Source organism: Topomyia yanbarensis, chromosome 3 (genome assembly GCF_030247195.1).
Source record: "Topomyia yanbarensis strain Yona2022 chromosome 3, ASM3024719v1, whole genome shotgun sequence".
Taxonomy (NCBI): Eukaryota; Metazoa; Arthropoda; class Insecta; order Diptera; family Culicidae; genus Topomyia; species Topomyia yanbarensis.
In genome coordinates, this window is record NC_080672.1 from 77,301,596 (window position 1) to 77,320,451 (window position 18,856).

Consider the following 18,856-nt stretch of genomic DNA (forward strand, 5'->3'; position numbering starts at 1 on the left):
TTTCTCATGGAATCCCTCAATAGTCTTTAGTAATATTATAGAGAAACTTATGCCAAGCAACTTTGCCGAAGACGTGGTAGTTGTATTTCAAAAAGTTTTCATTTTATAGCTATTTTAATTGAGCAACTTAGCGAGCTCCTAACAAAAACTGTTTTTTTGCTGTAACGTTTTAATTTTTTATTTCTCGTAAACGGTGTCTTCAGACAACTTTTAAAGCTCATTGAGACAATTTTTTTCATGATAGAAGAATTCAGATATGACTTCTAGAACCGATGTTATGAGCAATATTAAATAAAAAATGGGCCCTTTTAAAATATTTATATCTGAAATTGGGGCAAACGGAAATAAGTTATTCTTCTTGCATTTCAAAGAGAATACTTCCAGGCATGTTTTGAAAAAATAAATGGTGAAGGTGATATTTCTAAAAATAATTTAAATCGAGTTTAAAAATTGTTATTTTACTACTGAAAATGCCCCATGTAGGGTCAAAATTTCTCAAACGGGCCACCCAAATTAGGTGAAATTTCGATGGAGGATCCAATTTTTTGGTAGTATGTGCCATTGTAAAACCAAATCTAGATGGATTCTGCAAAAAAAATTGTTGGCCATAATATCACAGACTAACAGACAAAACACTATGAAAAAATTCCTTAACAATATCGATCCGCGAATATTACTAGAACACTAGCGCCACCATTTATACACGGTCCCAACCACTCATTTGCAAAAGAGTTATCACTTAGGCTCGGGAACAATTTTTTACTAGTGGTCTATCCCCCGTATACTTACACACATATCAGTGGCACCATTATGGAAGAAAGTTTTTTGATATTCATTGAAAATAATCAAAAAGATCATAGAAGTACGAAGAAATTAAGAATTTTTACTCATTTAGCCAATATTTTTTTTAATTTATCGCGATGACATATTTCCAATGAATTTTATAAAACTTTCTTCCATAAAATGTAGCCTGCATTAATAGCAATCGAACAATGAATAAATAGGTATATGTCTTTGCATTGAATAGTTATAGGCTGAATAAAGGTTACCACGCTTGCTTGCCGCGCTTTCATTTACTAATCCCTTGGTAAAAACTACAAAATATGCAACATGGCCCATTTTTATTGATTATTGCTCATAACTTCGGTTCTAGAAGTGATATCTGAATTCTTCTATCATGAAAAAAATTGTCTTGATGAGCTTTAAAAGTTGAAGACACCGTTTACGAGAAATAAAAAATAAAAACGTTACAGCAAAAAAAACAGTTTTTGTTAGGAACACCCTAAGTTGCTCAATTAAAATAGCTATAAAATGAAAACCTTTTGAGATACAACTATGACGTTTTCGGCAAAATTGCATCGGACAGGGAACCAAAGGGCTTAAGGGAGTTGCAATGCTAAATGGCACCGGACAGGGAGCCAAAGGGCTCAAGAAGTTGTGGTGCTAAAATTAAAGATCGGTATCGGGAGAACTATCTTCTTCTGGGAACTCTCTGTCGGCATAAGTTAGATTCACCGCCGGGGACAAGACTGAGTAGACCGCAACGAGACTCCACCAATCGCGGGTCGTTGGGACACCAGCGAACCGGACGCCCTGCTTCACCGGAATCGCCGAACTGACCTCGACAGCTGGTTGGTTGGCTCGGTTTCGGGAGAACTTCTCTCGCCGGCTAATTCTCCCTCGGAGTCGGCTAGGTTCATCGTCAGTGGTGCGCTGGAGTTGCGGTACTGAATGGCACAATGGAGCCGAAGGGCTCTGTAAATTAGACAATCTGTTTGCCGCCCAGATTGTCTTCGTAGGGGAAGAATACTAAGTCTAGATCCGCTGCTGTAACCCTACTGAAGGAACTAACTACTAAGTAGTTGAATTAGAGTGGGTGCAATGCACATAAAAAACCTTTCTTCGAAGTAATGCCGTAAGGTAGTGTCGGGGAAGAATCAGGTTCGGGGTAAGAGCAGTGATTTTTAGCGGGTCGGGTGGTGGTACCCTAAACCCGTTCCTTGAGACTTTAGGGTTCTGTACATTTTTTCCTGTCTTCTCAGGACTTTTTTGAAAGTTTTTGAAAGAACATTCTAAAAAATATGCATACGCACATACAGACTTTTTGCGTTCTTGTGGAACTGAGTCGAATGGTTTTTCTACATGAAAAAGGCAAAACCTTTAAATTTAGGTAATATCTGTACTAAATCAGCCAAAAACATAGGCGGACCTTCGGCTTACACCACCATTTTTGAAAATATCAAAAATGAACTTTACCGTAAAACGTTTGTATCTCAAACTAAATAGCTATGCATAGAAAGCTGTGCAGAAGCCTAACCTTTAATTTGATATATAACGATTGTATGTGATGTAGGCTTTTTACAGGCAAAACAATTTACTAGAAGTTTACTAGTACTGGAAGCACGAACCCATTAGATCAATTCCTGCGTTCAACTGTTGGATGCCTCAGACCATGCGTATTCCTCAAGCACACTTTTTGTCCTATGAATTAGTTCCCTAGTTTGGTCAAATAAACACTAAACAAACTTAATTTGCTTTGTCTAAAGTAATGTTAGCGTGATTGGCATCACCAGGCGGATACGTGTTCCCTTACAATGTCATCAAATCAACGAATATTTAACCCTAGAACGTTACACTTACTTTTTTACCTTAAAATGTTACACTGGGGTACAAGCGTACCCCACGCAAACTTTGACTCATGCTTCCACGAAGGCTAAAAGCAAACTGGCCACCACCTTTTCCTACTCTTACTAGAAACTCTAAATTGAATTATGGTCGTCTTAACACGGCTCCAATGTTCTAGGTTTAAATTTACATTACGATAAAGTATGTGCAATTAAAATAATAAAATAAAGACTATTATAAAAAAATATCGGAAAAATAAATGCATGTCCTAAGTGGCTTATTGTCATAAGTAGCACTATTGAATTCACCACCTTATAAAAATAGATGATGAGGGACGCGAACGAAATTAGTGGATCACCGGCCCAAGAATGGAATCTAAGTGCTGAATTGTGGAAATAAAAATTAAAACCGATTTTCAAAGACTCTCCACGTGAAAAGGGCTAAACCTATCACCATTCCGTTGGCAGATCCAACCATCAAAAGAGTAACCCTTGAAAATGACAGGCCTCGAATTGGCGCCATAATCATTCATCTTCATTTAGATTATTACATTCCCCGCTACGCTCTACTATAAATCTGTCAGCAGAAGTACAAACAAGAATTTTCATATATCCCACGAGATAACGGTCAATTCGTAGACACTGCAAAACTGATACAACTTATATTAACCTCGCATGTACCGCTTCCTAATAGCAGTTGCTTAGCAGCAGTCGATCGGAAGCCTAATTGATTGCTTGTTTTCGTTTGCATGAGGGTGAGTGTGTAATATGTAAATAGTTTTGTTAACCGCTACTTTTGGATTGAGCCTTCACCTTCATGTCATCATAAAGACATGATGGCACTTATTAGTTGTGGGGTTCAAGAACATACCGGTAACCAGTAAATTTTCTCCTGGCCCTTAATGGAACGAATTCAGCATTCTGAACAGTTTGATTCGATCTTTTCTGTAGATTCGTAAGACAAGTGGATTAGTCATCCATATTCAACTATTACTGTAACCACCGATTGGACTATGGGTTTCGTTTTAGCACATTTTTTGACTTGTAAGTACCCGGCACAATAAATGTCAAACTAATTGACTTTTCATGAAAACCGGAAATCGAAAATTGCATCAACTACGATACCATTTAATTCAATTCTATACTGAACGTTTATACATATATAGGGTAGACAAGCTCTTATTCATCTTATTAGTCAGGATGTCACACTCTTTTGATTGTAACTCGGCTTAAAGTGATTGGATTGCGCTACAATAGGTATCAGCATGCTTGCTTTGTTCTTTAGAAGTATTAACATAAAAAATCTGATTTGGAAAATGCAAAATACTCACGATTGAGCGAACTGAAAAGTTGCGTACAACGCACCCTTATTCATTAGGGTGGGACAAAAAATAGATTCCTGATCCGAGCAACTTTTTGGATACCTTTCGGGCTCTAGAACAACTGTGCCAATTCTTAGCTCAAGCGATGAAACTATATTTTTGCGCCCACAGCATAAAGTTTACATGGGATTTCGTATAGGGAAATTGACTTTCACAAAACAATTCCTACAGAAGTCGTCCATTTACTCCTAAAAATAAACCGATATGTGGTTTTCATAGGAAATTTAACAAAGAAAGAAAGTCTCGAAGACAACGAATCGATCTGATGCTTGTGGAAAAAGTTATAAGGCAGAAACCAATTGATGCTCTGACGATTGATAAAATATTCATTTTTTCTAGCACCACTGCTGGTGGATCTCAATTTAAACGCAACTTTTTTTTGCTTGCTCTTATTGAGTCCAATTCAATAACCTGAGCTATTTGGTCCCACCACAAGAGTTTTGATAGATAAAATGAGGTACACAATAAGAGTCAGCAGCAGTGATGCTATGATAATTGAAATTTTCGTCAATCGTCAGAGCATCAATTGGGTTTTGCGTAATATCTTTTCCACAAGCGTCAGATCGTTTTACGGTCTTCGAGACATTGTTTCCTTGATAAATTTCTTATGAAAACAACATATCGATTTATTTTTAGAAGGTTATGGGAGGACTCCCGGAGGAATTATTTTGTGAAAGTCAGTTTCCCCATATGAAAACACATGTAAACTTTAAACAGTGGTCGCATAAATATAGTTTTACCGATCGAGCTAAGAATTTGCACAGATGTTCTAGAGCCTAAATGGTACCCAAAAAGCTGCTCGGGGCAAAATTTTGTTTTTTTTTTCATATAACCGTGTCGCACTCTATTATTCATCCTACTATTTGGCCTAATGCGTTGAATAGAGAGAGCAGACACTGCTCTAACTAATGTATTCAAATGGGTGGGATGAATACAGCAGCTAAGATGAATTAGGGCACAGTAACCCTACATTAGTTAAAAAATGGGTATCATAGAAAACATAGGAATAAGTGACAATTTCTTTATTTCGAGGAAAACGAGTTTAAGGTTTGAATCGCAGCATCTTTTACATTGTAATTGAAAATTATTTTTCGCCATAATTATTGCTAATTGTTACATATTTCAAATCTGGAAAAAGTCGAATGTAGCTGAAGAAATTCTTTATCCAGTTCTATCATTATCTCATTTTTTGATGATTTTCGACTTAGTCCGGTTCTTACCCACGAAGCAAAGCTGTTGATGCCAATTTGTCCGCATTCTATCGATTGAAGGCACTTTATCCTGCATATGTTAAGTCATGTGAAAGCTACGAGTACCGGCTTTGTGATGACATTATTCGACATTTTATTGTAGCAACGTATCCACATATCCACAAATTAGATAGGAAATATTGGCTTCCAAGTGCTCCTGAACTCTCAATGCCCAGTGCACAGTGGTGCAGAATGTATATTTAGCAGGAATTTGAACTTTTTGCTAAAACTAAATAACTTAGCCTTACAGTATGTTAAGGAAAGTTGTTGTGCTTTGCAAGACCCTTCTTTTAATTTAAACAGTAGCTAGGGTGATTCTAATTAGAGCAAGATTTGAAATTTAACTTTTTAACGGTTCTAGATAGAGCTTGACTGTCTTCGATGAAGTTGAAGAACAACACATTTTAGACAAATTTGCACACAAACTTTATCTTCTATACTTTCCATTGCACGACAAATCAAAATGTAAGCTTTAGAGTGTTCCTTAAACCTTAAATGTAAGCTTTAGAGTGTTCCTTACCCCTTGGACAATTTGAAGATTATTTCAAAGTGCAAAATTTGTTTTTACACACCAACAACTAATTTTTTTTCGTTTCAAGGTTATGAGAACTTTTACATAAAAAATACAACATTTTCAAATAGCATTACATTCGATTAGGGCACTTAACTTTAAATACCGTTGCTGTCATATAAAGTATCATACTTCCTATTATAGATTACCAAAAAACGGCACATGCGATATTTTTGTATATCTTGCAAAATATTTACTCAAAAAATAGTTCATTTTTAATCAAATGTTTCAAACGAAAGAAGCTAGAGGTTCAAGATAATCAAACAAACTGGTCTCCTTTAAAATATCTGAAAGCATTTCTAAAGTCATCTTAAGGGGGTTTTATTTATTTATTAACAGATTAAGGCCGAAGTGGCCTGTGCCGTATACAAAAGATTCCTCCATTCCACTCGGTCCATGGCCGCGCGTCACCAGCCACGCAGTCTGCGAAGGGTCCGCAAATCGTCTTCCACCTGGTCGATCCATCGTGCTCGCTGCGCGCCACGTCTTCTTGTACCGGTCGGATTGCAATTGAGAACCGTTTTCACCGGGCTATTGTCCGACATTCTGGCTACGTGCCCGGCCCACCGTAGTCGTCCGATTTTCGCGGTATGACAGATGGGCGGCTCCCCCAACAGCTGATGCAACTCATGGTTCATTCGCCGTCTCCATGTGCCGTCTTCCATCTGCACTCCACCGTAGATGGTACGCAGCACTTTCCGTTCGAAGACACCAAGTGCGCGTTGGTCCTCCACGAGCATGGTCCAGGTCTCGTGCCCGTAGAGAACTACCGGTCTAATCAGCGTCTTGTAGATGGTCAACTTCGTACGACGGCGAACTCTGTTCGACCGAAGTGTCTTGCGGAGGCCAAAGTAAGCACGATTTCCTGCCACGATGCGTCTACGAATCTCTCTGCTGGTATCATTGTCGGCAGTCACCAGTGAGCCCAAGTACACGAACTCTTCAACCACCTCGATTTCGTCGCCACCGATACAAACTCGAAGCGGGCGGTTTTCATTTTCGTCTCGTGAACCTCTTCCTATCATGTACTTCGTCTTCGACGTATTGATGGCAAGTCCGACGCGCTTGGCTTCTCTTTTCAGTCTGATGTAGGCTTCCTCCATCTTCTCAAAGTTTCGTGCAATAATATCAACGTCATCGGCGAAGCCAAGTAGCTGAACGGACTTTGTGAAAATCGTACCACTCGTGTCGATCCCTGCTCTTCTTATTACACCTTCCAGCGCGATGTTGAATAACAGACACGAGAGACCATCACCTTGCCGTAACCCTCTGCGTGATTCGAAGGGACTCGAGAGCGTCCCTGAGAAACGTACTACGCACATCACCCGATCCATCGTCGCCTTCACTAATCGCGTCAGTTTGTCCGTGAATCCGTACTCGTGCATAATCTGTCATAGCTGATCTCGATCGATAGTGCCGTATGCGGCTTTGAAGTCGATGAACAAATGATGTGTGGGCACATTGTACTCGCGGCATTTCTGCAGTACTTGACGAAGAGCGAACACCTGGTCCGTGGTAGATCGTTCGCTCATGAAACCCGCCTGGTACTGCCCCACGAACTCTCTTGCAATTGGTGATAGTCGACGGCATAGTATTTGGGAGAGTACCTTGTAGGCGGCGTTCAGCAGGGTGATTGCTCGGTAATTACAGCAATCCAGCTTGTCGCCCTTTTTGTAGATAGGACACACGACACCTTCCATCCACTCCTCCGGTAAAATCTCCTCCTCCCAAATCTTGGTAATCACCCAGTGCAGCGCTTTAGCCAGTGGCTCGCCACCGTGTTTTAGTAGCTCGCTTGATATTTGGTCAACCCCAGCGGCTTTATTATTTTTGAGCCGGCTAATCTCCTCCTGGATCCGGAGCCGGTAGTGTAATGTCTTCCGCGCGTGCTCCCTGGTGCGTTACCGTGCCATCCTCGTCGTCTGCTGCATCGCCGTTCAGGTGTTCTTCGTAGTGCTGCCGCCACCTCTGGATCACCTCACACTGGTCCGTGAGAAGATTTCCGTTTGTATCTCTGCACATGTCGGCCTGTGGTACGTGGCCCCTGCGCGAGCGGTTCAACTTCTCGTAGAATTTCCGTGTGTCTTTAGCGCGGTACAGCTGCTCCATCGCTTCGCGATCTCGGTCTTCCTGCTGGCGCTTTTTGGTCCGGAAAACCGAGTTCTGCCTGTTCCGTGCCTGTTTATATCGCGCCTCGTTCGCCCTCGTGCGGTGTTGCAGCATTCTCGCCCATGCTGCATTCTTCTCTTCGACTAACTGCTCGCATTCGCCGTCGTACCAGTCGCTTCTTCGGTCCGGGCCCACCGTACCTAGTGCAGTGGCTGCGGTGCTACCTATGGCGGATCGGATATCTCTCCAGCCATCTTCAAGGACAACTGCGCCTAGCTGCTCTTCCGTTGGTAGTGCCACTTCCAACTGCTGCGCGTATTCTTGAGCCACTCTGCCATCTTGTAGCCGCTCGATGTTTAGCCGCGGCGTTCGGCTTCGACGAGAGCTATGCACTGTCGAAAGTTTTGAGCGCAAGCATACTGCAACCAGGTGGTGGTCCGAATCTATATTATCTATCTTAAGGGGGTCCTCTTATGTAATTGTGTCAATAAGTACCTAATGTTTAATGATTTTTTTTGAAGCAGCAAAATGACAGACATTTGCGCTATTCTGCAAAAAAAAAATTATTTTGATTATGGAGGTTTTGACCTTAAGGTCATTCGCCTCTTCGGGTTAGAAAAATCTCTCATGAAAAACTTCTAGCCCTATGTGTGGGGTCGGGACTCGAACCCAGGTGCGCTGCGTACAAGGTAATCGACTTACCAACTACGCTACGCCCATCCCTTATTCTACAAAATGTTTATTAAGGTTTCATCTACAAAATAAAAATTTTCAAGTGTAAGGTGTCAAAAATGGCGGCTTTCTAGGAAAAAGATTTTTTGAATTTGGACATTCTCGTTTTCGAACCATTCAACCAATCAATTTCGGATTTTGCCTGCCTAAAAGAAGACAACATTCTCGGGCACTGTGACCTTCAAAATCGCAATATTTTGATCATTACCGATTTTTTACAGACGGCAAAAGTGGAAAAATCATGCGAAAAAACGATATTTTATGTTCAAGTGGCCGCCATTTTGTTTCTATATTAAATTTTTTCATGTTTTTTTTTTGGGTTGGGGCGCCTCTACGAAATGTAATCTTCAAGATCGTTTTGGTTTGCTGCTTGTAGACGACGAATAGGGATCTTTAATTTGGAAAAATTGTCTCAGTTTTTCATATGAATTTGTTTTTAAACCATCTTTTAAACCACGATAAGTCTTTTTTGAATTTTAAATAAAAAAAAATCAAATTAAATTCAACTAAGAAACTGACAGTTGTCCTACTAAATGTCGTATCTGCAAACATGTTCGGTCGCCTTATTTTTAACCGGGGTAGCACCCCACACAGCATGGTTTGGTACTTTTGCAATCCGCTGGTAGCTTGCAATCCCAAGTTTTATGTGCAAAATATAGTAGGACTGATGAGGCAACCTATAAAGTTGTAGTAGTCTCATGGGTTTGGATATGTTATTGTCCTAAAAGGAAACAATTTAAAAAAACATTTTTTCAATAGTTTCGTTCCTAGAAATAAAAAAAAACGTTTGGGATACTTATTTTTAGTATTTAATAACCTGCACCAGAAAATGCCGTAACCCGCATACCCCCAAAGATCCCTATTGCGACCTGTATCGTGCCCGGAGATGAGGTCGGTTTTCAAAACACCTTTTACTGGAACCGCCACTTTGGACGCCATTTTTGACACCTTAAACTGGAAAGTTTTTATTTTATGGATAAAACCTTTATAAACATTTTGCAGAACAGCGCACATGTCTAAATCATTTTACTTCGCCAAAAAAATTATCGAACATTAGGTACTTTTTGCATAATTATATACCCCCTTAATGAAAATTAAAAGCTGCAAATGTTATGCAGGTAAAACCATTTTTTAAGAAATACTTTAATTTTTTTCGGTAAATTTCTTGTATAATGAAAAGTACAAGACATAGAGTTACAGTGTCTTCGATAAAGTTTTGTAAAATTTGATTTTCTTTTATTTTCTGGAAGCCAGCGAAACTCTATATCGAACCATAAAAAGTTAATTTTCTGATTTTAATAAATTTAGTACCACCCTACCCACTATTTAAAGTAATCGAAAAATCTTGTAAATGGTAAAAATTAAAATGAAGCTGTATCTACAACACTTTACAACAGTCCACCGTGAAAGTAATTTAATCATACTACCAAGTGACAATTCAATAAAAACCAAATTTTCAATATAACTATTGCAGATTTCAAAAAAAAAAGAATGGGTTCACAAGCCACGAAAACTTCTCCAGTTTAGTTGTAGTAAAATCTCAAAATTCTTGCTAAATTTTCATTTTGGACCACTCTGCAATGCTGTCTACAACACTAAAAAAGCTCTTTCGCAAAAGTAATCAAGTTTAGGAGTTTTCCTTGATATTGAAGGTGATTTGGACAACGTGTCTTTCGAATCCATTTCGGAAGCAGCAAGCGGTCTTGGAGTATCTTCATATTTACGAACTGGATATATGCAATGCTTAGCAACCGATTTCTGTGCTCATCGTTAATGCAAGTAGAGATAAGGAAACTGAGTGTCTGCGGATGGCCTCACGGTGGTGTGCTGTCACCACTTCTATGGAACCTTGTCACCGATGGTTTATTGAAGAAATTTAATAAGCTTGAGTTTCCGATATATGGTTTCGCCGATGACTATCATATAATGATAACCGGTATTTGCATTAACACACTTTTTGATATGATGCAACAAGCGTTATGTGTTGTTGAGCAATCTCATTCGTTGCAGTTCTTTTAATCTGAAATTATTGTCGCAGATCAAGTTAAGTACGTTGGGGTAATTCTTGACTCAAAACTCAGTTGGACAGCTCACATCGATTTCAGAATCAAGAAAGCTTGCATGGCCTTCGGCCTTTCGGAAAATCTTGGGGACTCAAACCCAAGTGCATTCAGTTGATCTACACAACAATTGGTCGGTGTCAAGTCAGACCGGACTAGGTGATAATATATTGATTTCGAGAAAAACGAGTTTAAAGTTTGAATCGCAGCATCCTTTACATTATAATTGCATTTTTGCATTAATTTTTGCAATAATTCGGGTTTATTGTTACATATTTCAAATCAGACGAAAGTCGAATGTAGCTGAAGAAATTCTTTATTTAGTGCTTAGTCCGGTCTGACTTAACACCGACCAATTGTTAGACCTATATTGGCACACGGGTGTCTTGTTTGGTGGCAGAAGGGAAAAGTCATGACAATCCAATCAAAGTTAAACCATCTTCAGAGGATGGTCTTGACGGCGTTGGTTGGTGCATTCTCATCAACACCTACTGCTACTCTAGAGGCCGTCTTGAACATAACACCACATATGCGTTTCTGAAACAAGAAGTACATTCTTGTGCATACCGTCTAAAGGTTACTGGACTTTGGAACAGTAGCGTGCAGCATAAGACTGTGTCCCCAAAATGGTAACTTGAGATGAGTATACACTTGCTCCCAGTGACCGGTACACTCGCATGCAACTTTCAATGTGAATGAAGCTACAACTTGAAGAATGGATAGTTTGTTATACTGACGGTTCTTTGTTGGAGGGACGAGCCGATGCTGGTGTCTATTGTCGTGAAATGAGATTAAACCAATCTCATTCGCTTGGCACGGTACAGTGTGTTCCAAGCAGAAATCTTCGCGGTTTTGTGTGGCGTACAATCGACACTTAAACAGAGAATTTGCGATAAAAGATTTTTTTTTGCTCTGACAGCCAGGCTGCCCTGAAAGCAGCAGATTCGAGATCGAAATTAGCAATCGCATGTCGAACTCAAATCGAAGAACTTGGCATTTCAAATGCTATCTACCTTCATGGGTACCTGGTCATTCCGGTATTACTGGAAATAAATGGGCGGACGGATTGGCTCGAGCTGGCGCTGCGACTGACTTCGTTGGTCCAGAACAAATTCTACCACTGTCGGTAAGTTGGATAAATCACAAAATTCCCTTTTGAGCTGCATCCAAACAGCGTAGCTTGCAAACTTGCGTTCAAACAAAACCTTTTCTGCCGGATTAAAATCCGAAAATGTCGAAGAATTTGCTGATTTTTTTTCCAACCACAATTTCAGTGTTCTACTCAAGGCTCTTACTGGACATTGTAAACTCAATTATCACTTGGCTACTACTCAGCGTGCTGAGTGTTATTCGTGTGATCTTTGTGATACCGATTGCGGAACTTCATATCATTTAATGTGTAACTGCCCTACAGTAATGCAATTGCTACAGAGAGCTGAAACTCAAGGATATGCTACTATTCCTAACCCAGTGTGGTAAAGAGCTATGCATAATTTAAGCCGTATTTGATTGACAATATCTCTTCGAAGGTGTTGTCGTTTTGTTATCTCAATATCCACTTGGGGGTTTTGATGTATCCACTCATCGAGGAGTGTCTTTTATTCCCTTAAGTGTGAAGAATACTTCCGAATTGTCTATGTTTTCTGTGTCGCTATTTTCCTTATCCCTAACCTTACGACTTTCCCAATCCTTCCCATCAGGTAATGGTGAAAAGGCAATGACGGCAAGGCAAAAATCTTCGATAAACATAGGGAACGTGCCATTTGAGCCAGTCGCTACTGATATCTGATTCCTGACTCGGACGAAAAGTGTTACGCCGGCCTTGACTATATGGCAAGGGATAAATCTCCGAATAACATGGGGAACGTGCCAATCGGGCCAATTTATGATTCCTAATTCCTTAAGTTTTGAATTATCGCTTAGCCCTTCTATCAAAAAATCGTGATGAAATTGTTATAAAAAATCCTATCAAGTTACTGTTTTCGGCAAAGCAGATAACCTCACTCTGGACTATACCTTTATTGCGTTGGAGTGAAATAGCGATCTGTTTAAGCGGAAATGCATTTTACTCCCTAATTTTCATACAAACTTTGATCGAAATGCGCAAATCCGGTGATAATCGCATCCAACACTAATCCCCCTCAGCCATTAAGTACCAGAGAAAAAAGTCTGGAAAGTAGCTTATGGCGACCCATTCTATTGCCTATTCTGTCTATATGAGACTAACAAAAAGATCCGCTGGCTCCGTTTAGCTCAGGCCTCGAACCGTGTCTAACAATCAAAATAAACAAAAAAAAACTGATCACTTCGGGGATTTCTGTAAGGGGATAGAGAAATGTGCCATAAAAAAACTCCCAAATAGTTATATTCAACAGATAGTGCAATTTGGCAAACGAGTTACTCATCATCAAACGACGCGTCGGGCACAACACTTATGGACGAACGTCAATTGCTCGGTTGAGCGACCGTCCTACCTGGACTGATTCGGTGACAATGAGTTAATTTATTTCAATTATAATACCAATGCCTATCAACCTGTCTGTACCTGTGTGTTGTGATTGAAACGCCAGACGCTCGTTTATCCATCCAACACTTTTGGTCAGCAGCTTTACGATATAGCTTCTGCTGATAGCTACGCTCAAACACAAACAAACAACAAACCAACCAACCAGCAAACAAACCGGCCTATTAGGGATGATTTTCCTTGCTACTCGCTAGTTCACTTTCGGTTAGCCTGCACAACGGTCACAAAAACGGGTTCGAGCGCGACCAGTGGGGGTGTTTTACGCGAGCCGGCAAGAAAGTTAACGGGTGCTGCTACGTGAGGATACAAAAAATAAAGTTCGTCCGAAACTCCGAAAGTAGTTGTAAGAGTTCATAACCGAAAAAAACAAGTTGCAGCCATAGGTACCTACATCATGATCAACAATCAAAACGGCAGCAACATTGGCGCGGAAGATTCGCGACTATCGATGCCGCCGCCAGATCGAATCGAATGCGGTGCCTATAGTGAGATGGACAAGAAGAATCGGTTTCGCCTGGGTAAGTGTTTGGGGTTTAGGGTTCTGAACTTGTGGGTAGGGACTTAGAACACTTCGAAGATAGTTTCGGTGCAACTATCCTTATATAAAGGACATATCTTAATAGGCGGGTTGAAATTAGTTAATACCTTACACAGGCTACTGAAGGAGGCGTCAAGTGTTTATGTTAGTTCAGTTTGCATTGTTATCACAATCATGGTAGGTCTGGTTTCAATTACCGGAATTGATATATTTACTTGTCTGCTACTAACGCGCCACACACGGTTGTTATATTGATGTTGATAAATCAATTAGATGATGGACCGAAATAATTTGTGTTCAGCTGAAAGGAGTTTCGAATCAAAAGAGTCAATAACAACTGGTAAACAGAAAAAAAATCGAACGAGCTACGAATGCATATGTTATGTCGTTTTTCATTGAAAACACCGGGCAATGGATTGCACTGGTTTTGCACTTTCTAGCAGAAGTGGTAATGAAACACGTCTAGTGGCCTGCTGTTCTGTTAGAAAATGCAACATCACAGCAATTCGCTGCCCTGGTTTTTTTTCAATGAAAAAACCCATTTGATAGTGTGTAGTTTCTAAAAGTGCAAGGCAACACAGCTTTTAAAGTTGGTCTTCTAAATCCAAGTAGTCAAAAGCGGAAGTTGGATATGCAATAACGCAGATTATCTTTGCATAAATTCAAATAAACCCCGGGTAGTACGGGGAATTTTGTGACCTCTCGCGAAGACTTTATATTCGTCAACGGGTAATTGCCAAGCTCAATTTTGCTTCAACAACCGATTCCGAACGTACATGAGTGTAATCGTGATGTGAATAATGTCGACTATAATGATTTGTTATGAGTGCGTTATGTGTACATCTACGCTCTAGCTGCACCGAAGAGGTTACGCGGGTGGAAATTAATTTGAGGTTGGAACTGGATATACCGAGTGCAAACAACGAACATTGATAACGTATCGTTTTCCCGTTTATTTCGGATCTCTGATAAACTAGGCGAAAATATTTTGGCGATTTGCCGACCTGCCCCTATAGGTTATCGCCAGATAATCTAAAACAGTGTGGTTCCGATTTTAGCAACGAGTTCAGCGTTCATTCGTGTTTTGAATACTTTTGTTAGTATGCAACTTTTGCAATAGTGAATTGTGAAACGGACTTACCTGGACACAATCATATCAGAGCGAATTTTCACTTAATTTTTTGCATATTTTTTCCTTCATCAATTGCCTAAAAAGAAATCAGGCCATACCTGTAGGACAAATGAAAGCTGGAAGAGGCAGAGCCGAAGATTGCTTTGATTAACTCCATATGTTGTCACTCACGTAGAGCATAAGTGCACAGAATGATTCCATAGATGTTTTGTATGTATAATTAGAATTCTGAAGTAACCCACACACCAATATCCAATTTACAGTAATTTTTAGTGCTCAAAAAAATTTCTAAAAAACAACAAGAGTCTCACTGATGGCGGTTCTACCCTATTCGTTCGTGTACGTACAGTGACCCCGTTCTTGTTGCCGTTTCGAATACATTCGTCACTTGGTGTATTGCCGCAGGAATTTTCTTTTCTTTCGAGAGTGTTTTGGCGAAACTTGGCAAATCGTCGAGAAACCTGTTTTGAATAACTGACTTCCTACGTAAAAACGTGTTTAATCCACCTAATAGTGTGATGAGACATTTCTTATAACTCTTATCACTCTTCGGATATTATATCGTTTGAGAGCATTTAGAACTTGATGCTTTGCAATGTTTTTGATAACACATACTACATGGGATAGTGGCAGGACTCAGAGAATCGCTCAAATCAGCATAGGACAACATCAGTGCTAGAAATCTCAAACCAAATCAATGGGAAAGCGAAAAAATGGCCCATAAAATAGACATACCAACGAATTATTGTTAATGCTCTGTTAATAAAATATCTGAATTGTGGTGGGAAAACTGAATTTTCCTAAAGGGGTTATATATTGTACTGAAACAAAAAAAACGAATTTTTTTTAATCGATTTGAAGTTTATATTTTACTCAAATTTCCAACGCGACTGAGAACTAAGAAATCGACGCTTTTTCTTGAAAAGGGCGTTACTAGCAGTGATACCGTTCAAAGAAAATCAACAGTGAATATTTCCAGACTTGGTTTTATTTCCTATTTAAGAACTATTGTGTTTTTGACATGATTCAGTGATCGAAACCCAAAACTTCATAAAGTATTTGAAATTATTAAATTAAAATTTGTTTTTGCTATTGAAATTGACAAAATGTTAGTATCGTCCCTTTGGCGATTGTTTACTTTTTCGGTCCCACCTATCAGCATTGAAGTATCGCCCTTACGTTTTTTTACAATAACTACCGTTTTACACCACCGATTTCGTCCGGGTTTTTTCAATAGAGATCATTGTTACTATTTACAGCTGGTATCAGTTTGATAATCCTAAAAAAATACGAAAATAACAGTTTCGCCTCTAAACTGCTAGCAAAAAAAGTATCGCCCTGTTTGTTTGCATGGAGCGTGGAGGGCGAAACTTTAAATAAACAAACAAAAATACAGTTTCGCCCGTTGTATTTTTTGCTGTAGTTTAAGAAAGAAATATCGTAGAATCAAAATTTTTAGGTTAATTTGTTGCGTTTCGAAGCCCTCATTCGCATGTAAGAAAAAAGCCCTATGTTTACATTTGTAAGTATCGCCCTTTTCACAAAAAAGCGTTGAAATGAAATCGCAGCTCCTGATATCACGCTATCTCTGAAGTACATGCGTGCATAGTTTCAAATTTTACTTCGACATCGACTTTTTCTAAAGGTGACTTCCCAGTAGTATTCTTGATTTGAATTATTATCGCTAATCCTAATGCCAAAGAACAAATAAAAACCTCACGAAAACGAACCGTTTGGGAAAATCAACATCATTACTGGAACTTTCATTTTCACGAAACTTTTCGATAACCTTCCGTCACTTGCGTTAATGCACTGGGTGCACAGTAGAGTGACAGGAAAAAAATGACCCCTATCGGCCCACCTCTGCGTCGAATCCTAGTCCCACCAGGAGTACTTGCACCAAATTTGAAACAAATCGGACAAGTCTAACTACCGGACCAACGGGCCTGAAGTTTGTATGGGAATTTTCAACAATTTACATGAAGAAAACCCACCAGCACGCATTTTCGCCGCTAAGTGGCACTGTATGCATCGTATTATCACGGTAAGTGAAAATAAGAAGGATAATTGAATTGTCTACAACTTCTTCTGAACATACCATTGAGCTAAACTTAACGATTATTTCACAAAAATATATAGTTCGCGGGACTCGAGTACTGATACACAACCATGCACTGCTAGGCCCCATGCAAAACTGACTCAGACATCACTTCGTTAAAAGATTAATAACTTCTTTTAACATAGCCGGATTTACTAGCAGTCTTCGACTAAGTTGTAGATAATTAAAATATCTTTCTTATTTTTACTTACAGTGATAATACGATGTATACAGTGCCACCTAGCGGCGAAAATACGAGCTAGTGAGTTTTCTCCATGTAAATTGTTGAAAAATCCAATATAAACTTCGGGCACGTTGGTCCGGTAGTTAGACTTGTCCGATTTGCTTCAAATTTGGTACAAGTACTTCTGGTGGGACTAGGAATCGACTCAGGGGAGGGCCGATTGAGTTTTCAAAAATTCATCATTTTTCTGGGCAGTCTAGTGCACAGTGCTCTAAAAATCTAGCGAAATTGTCTTAGGGCACCAGCGGGTGTGTAAAGAATACTAAAAATTAATTTCTATTCCATAATTTTCAGTTCAGCAATTCGAGAGATCGTGCTCACCGCAAGCCATGAAAAATAGACTACGTTGTGAAGCGATGGTCACTATTTATTAAAAAATCACGGTTAAATAAAAAATAAAACTATTAAAAAATTTCAAATAGTTTATAATTTTCACAAACTTATTACGAAAAATTGTTTAATAAGCCTTCGTAATATTGTGTAGGAAAAAAGCTGAAAATTTGAAAATAAATCTGAGGATTATGTTTGATTACAGAACTCTGGAATTTTCTATTGGAATGTTTTCAGGCAGGAATTTGATATTGATGCTATTAGACAACTGTGAAATCAAGACCAATAGATCAGTTACATATCAGGACCCCATTCCGACAATTTATCAAAAGTCCTCATGATGTTTACAACAACAGGTTATCAATCTACGGATCAGATAATGTTATTGTAATATTGAATTAAATCAGTTTGCATCAATAAATTTTCAAGTCCAATCCAATATTTTTTTTTGTGTGTAGGGGGGAGGGGGCTGTATGGTGTTAAACCCCAAAACCTTCTCTTGGCTACGCCGTTGCTTGGAGTTTTTTATTTCGCTTTTCATTTTCCGAAAGGTTTCAGATCGATCCGATGGTCATAAGTTAGAAAAATTGCAGTCAGAAGGTTCGCACAAATGAACATTTTTGCACTGATAAGTTATCAAGTTCCTTCCAGACAACTTGGAAATGTTCGGTGATTATTTCTAGCGGTTGTAGATAGAAAAATGAAATACAAAATTCGATTTGTCGAAATAATATTTGGCTTATTTCAATGGATTATTTCTATATTGAACAATAAATAGGCGACGAAGAGTAATCCACAAACAACAAGCCATAACTTTTAAAGTATTCAAAATAGATATTTGAAGTCTTCAGTAAAGTTATTCACAAAAGTAAGAGCTACAAATTTGCTGAAGGCATCATTTCGTTATAATCACTTCCAAGAAAATTTGTGAAAATATCTCACTCATAGGGGGATTAATCAGCAAAAGCACAATACCAAAAGAAAGAGCATATTTCCTCCATTAAATTCTCCGAAGATACTATTGACCTAAAATAAGCCGTTTTGGCGTTAATAATAGATTACATGTTTTTGGTCATATTTCTGGCAATGGGGAATGATAAAAATCTTTCGTCCGCATTTAATGTTAAATATCTCTTTTGATAATAGTCCGATTTTAACAATCTATAGCTTGATCGAAAGGTAATCTTTAAAGCTGTCTAAAAACATATAAATTGTTAATCTATATTGTCAATTCCGGCAGATAATTTTAAAAAACTGCAAAA

The 18,856-nt window shown here is 39.0% G+C and overlaps 1 protein-coding gene across 1 annotated transcript in view; it reads left to right on the plus strand.

Annotated features, from left to right (window-relative positions):
- The first annotated feature begins 13,422 nt into the window (after positions 1–13,422).
- The window catches only part of LOC131691745 (aquaporin AQPAn.G-like), a 29,796-nt gene continuing 24,362 nt past the window's right edge, over positions 13,423–18,856 (plus strand). The window contains exon 1 of the mRNA XM_058978371.1: positions 13,423–13,770. Coding sequence (XP_058834354.1) covers positions 13,647–13,770 — 124 coding nt within the window. The 5' untranslated portion in view covers positions 13,423–13,646. The remainder of the gene's footprint in view (positions 13,771–18,856) is intronic.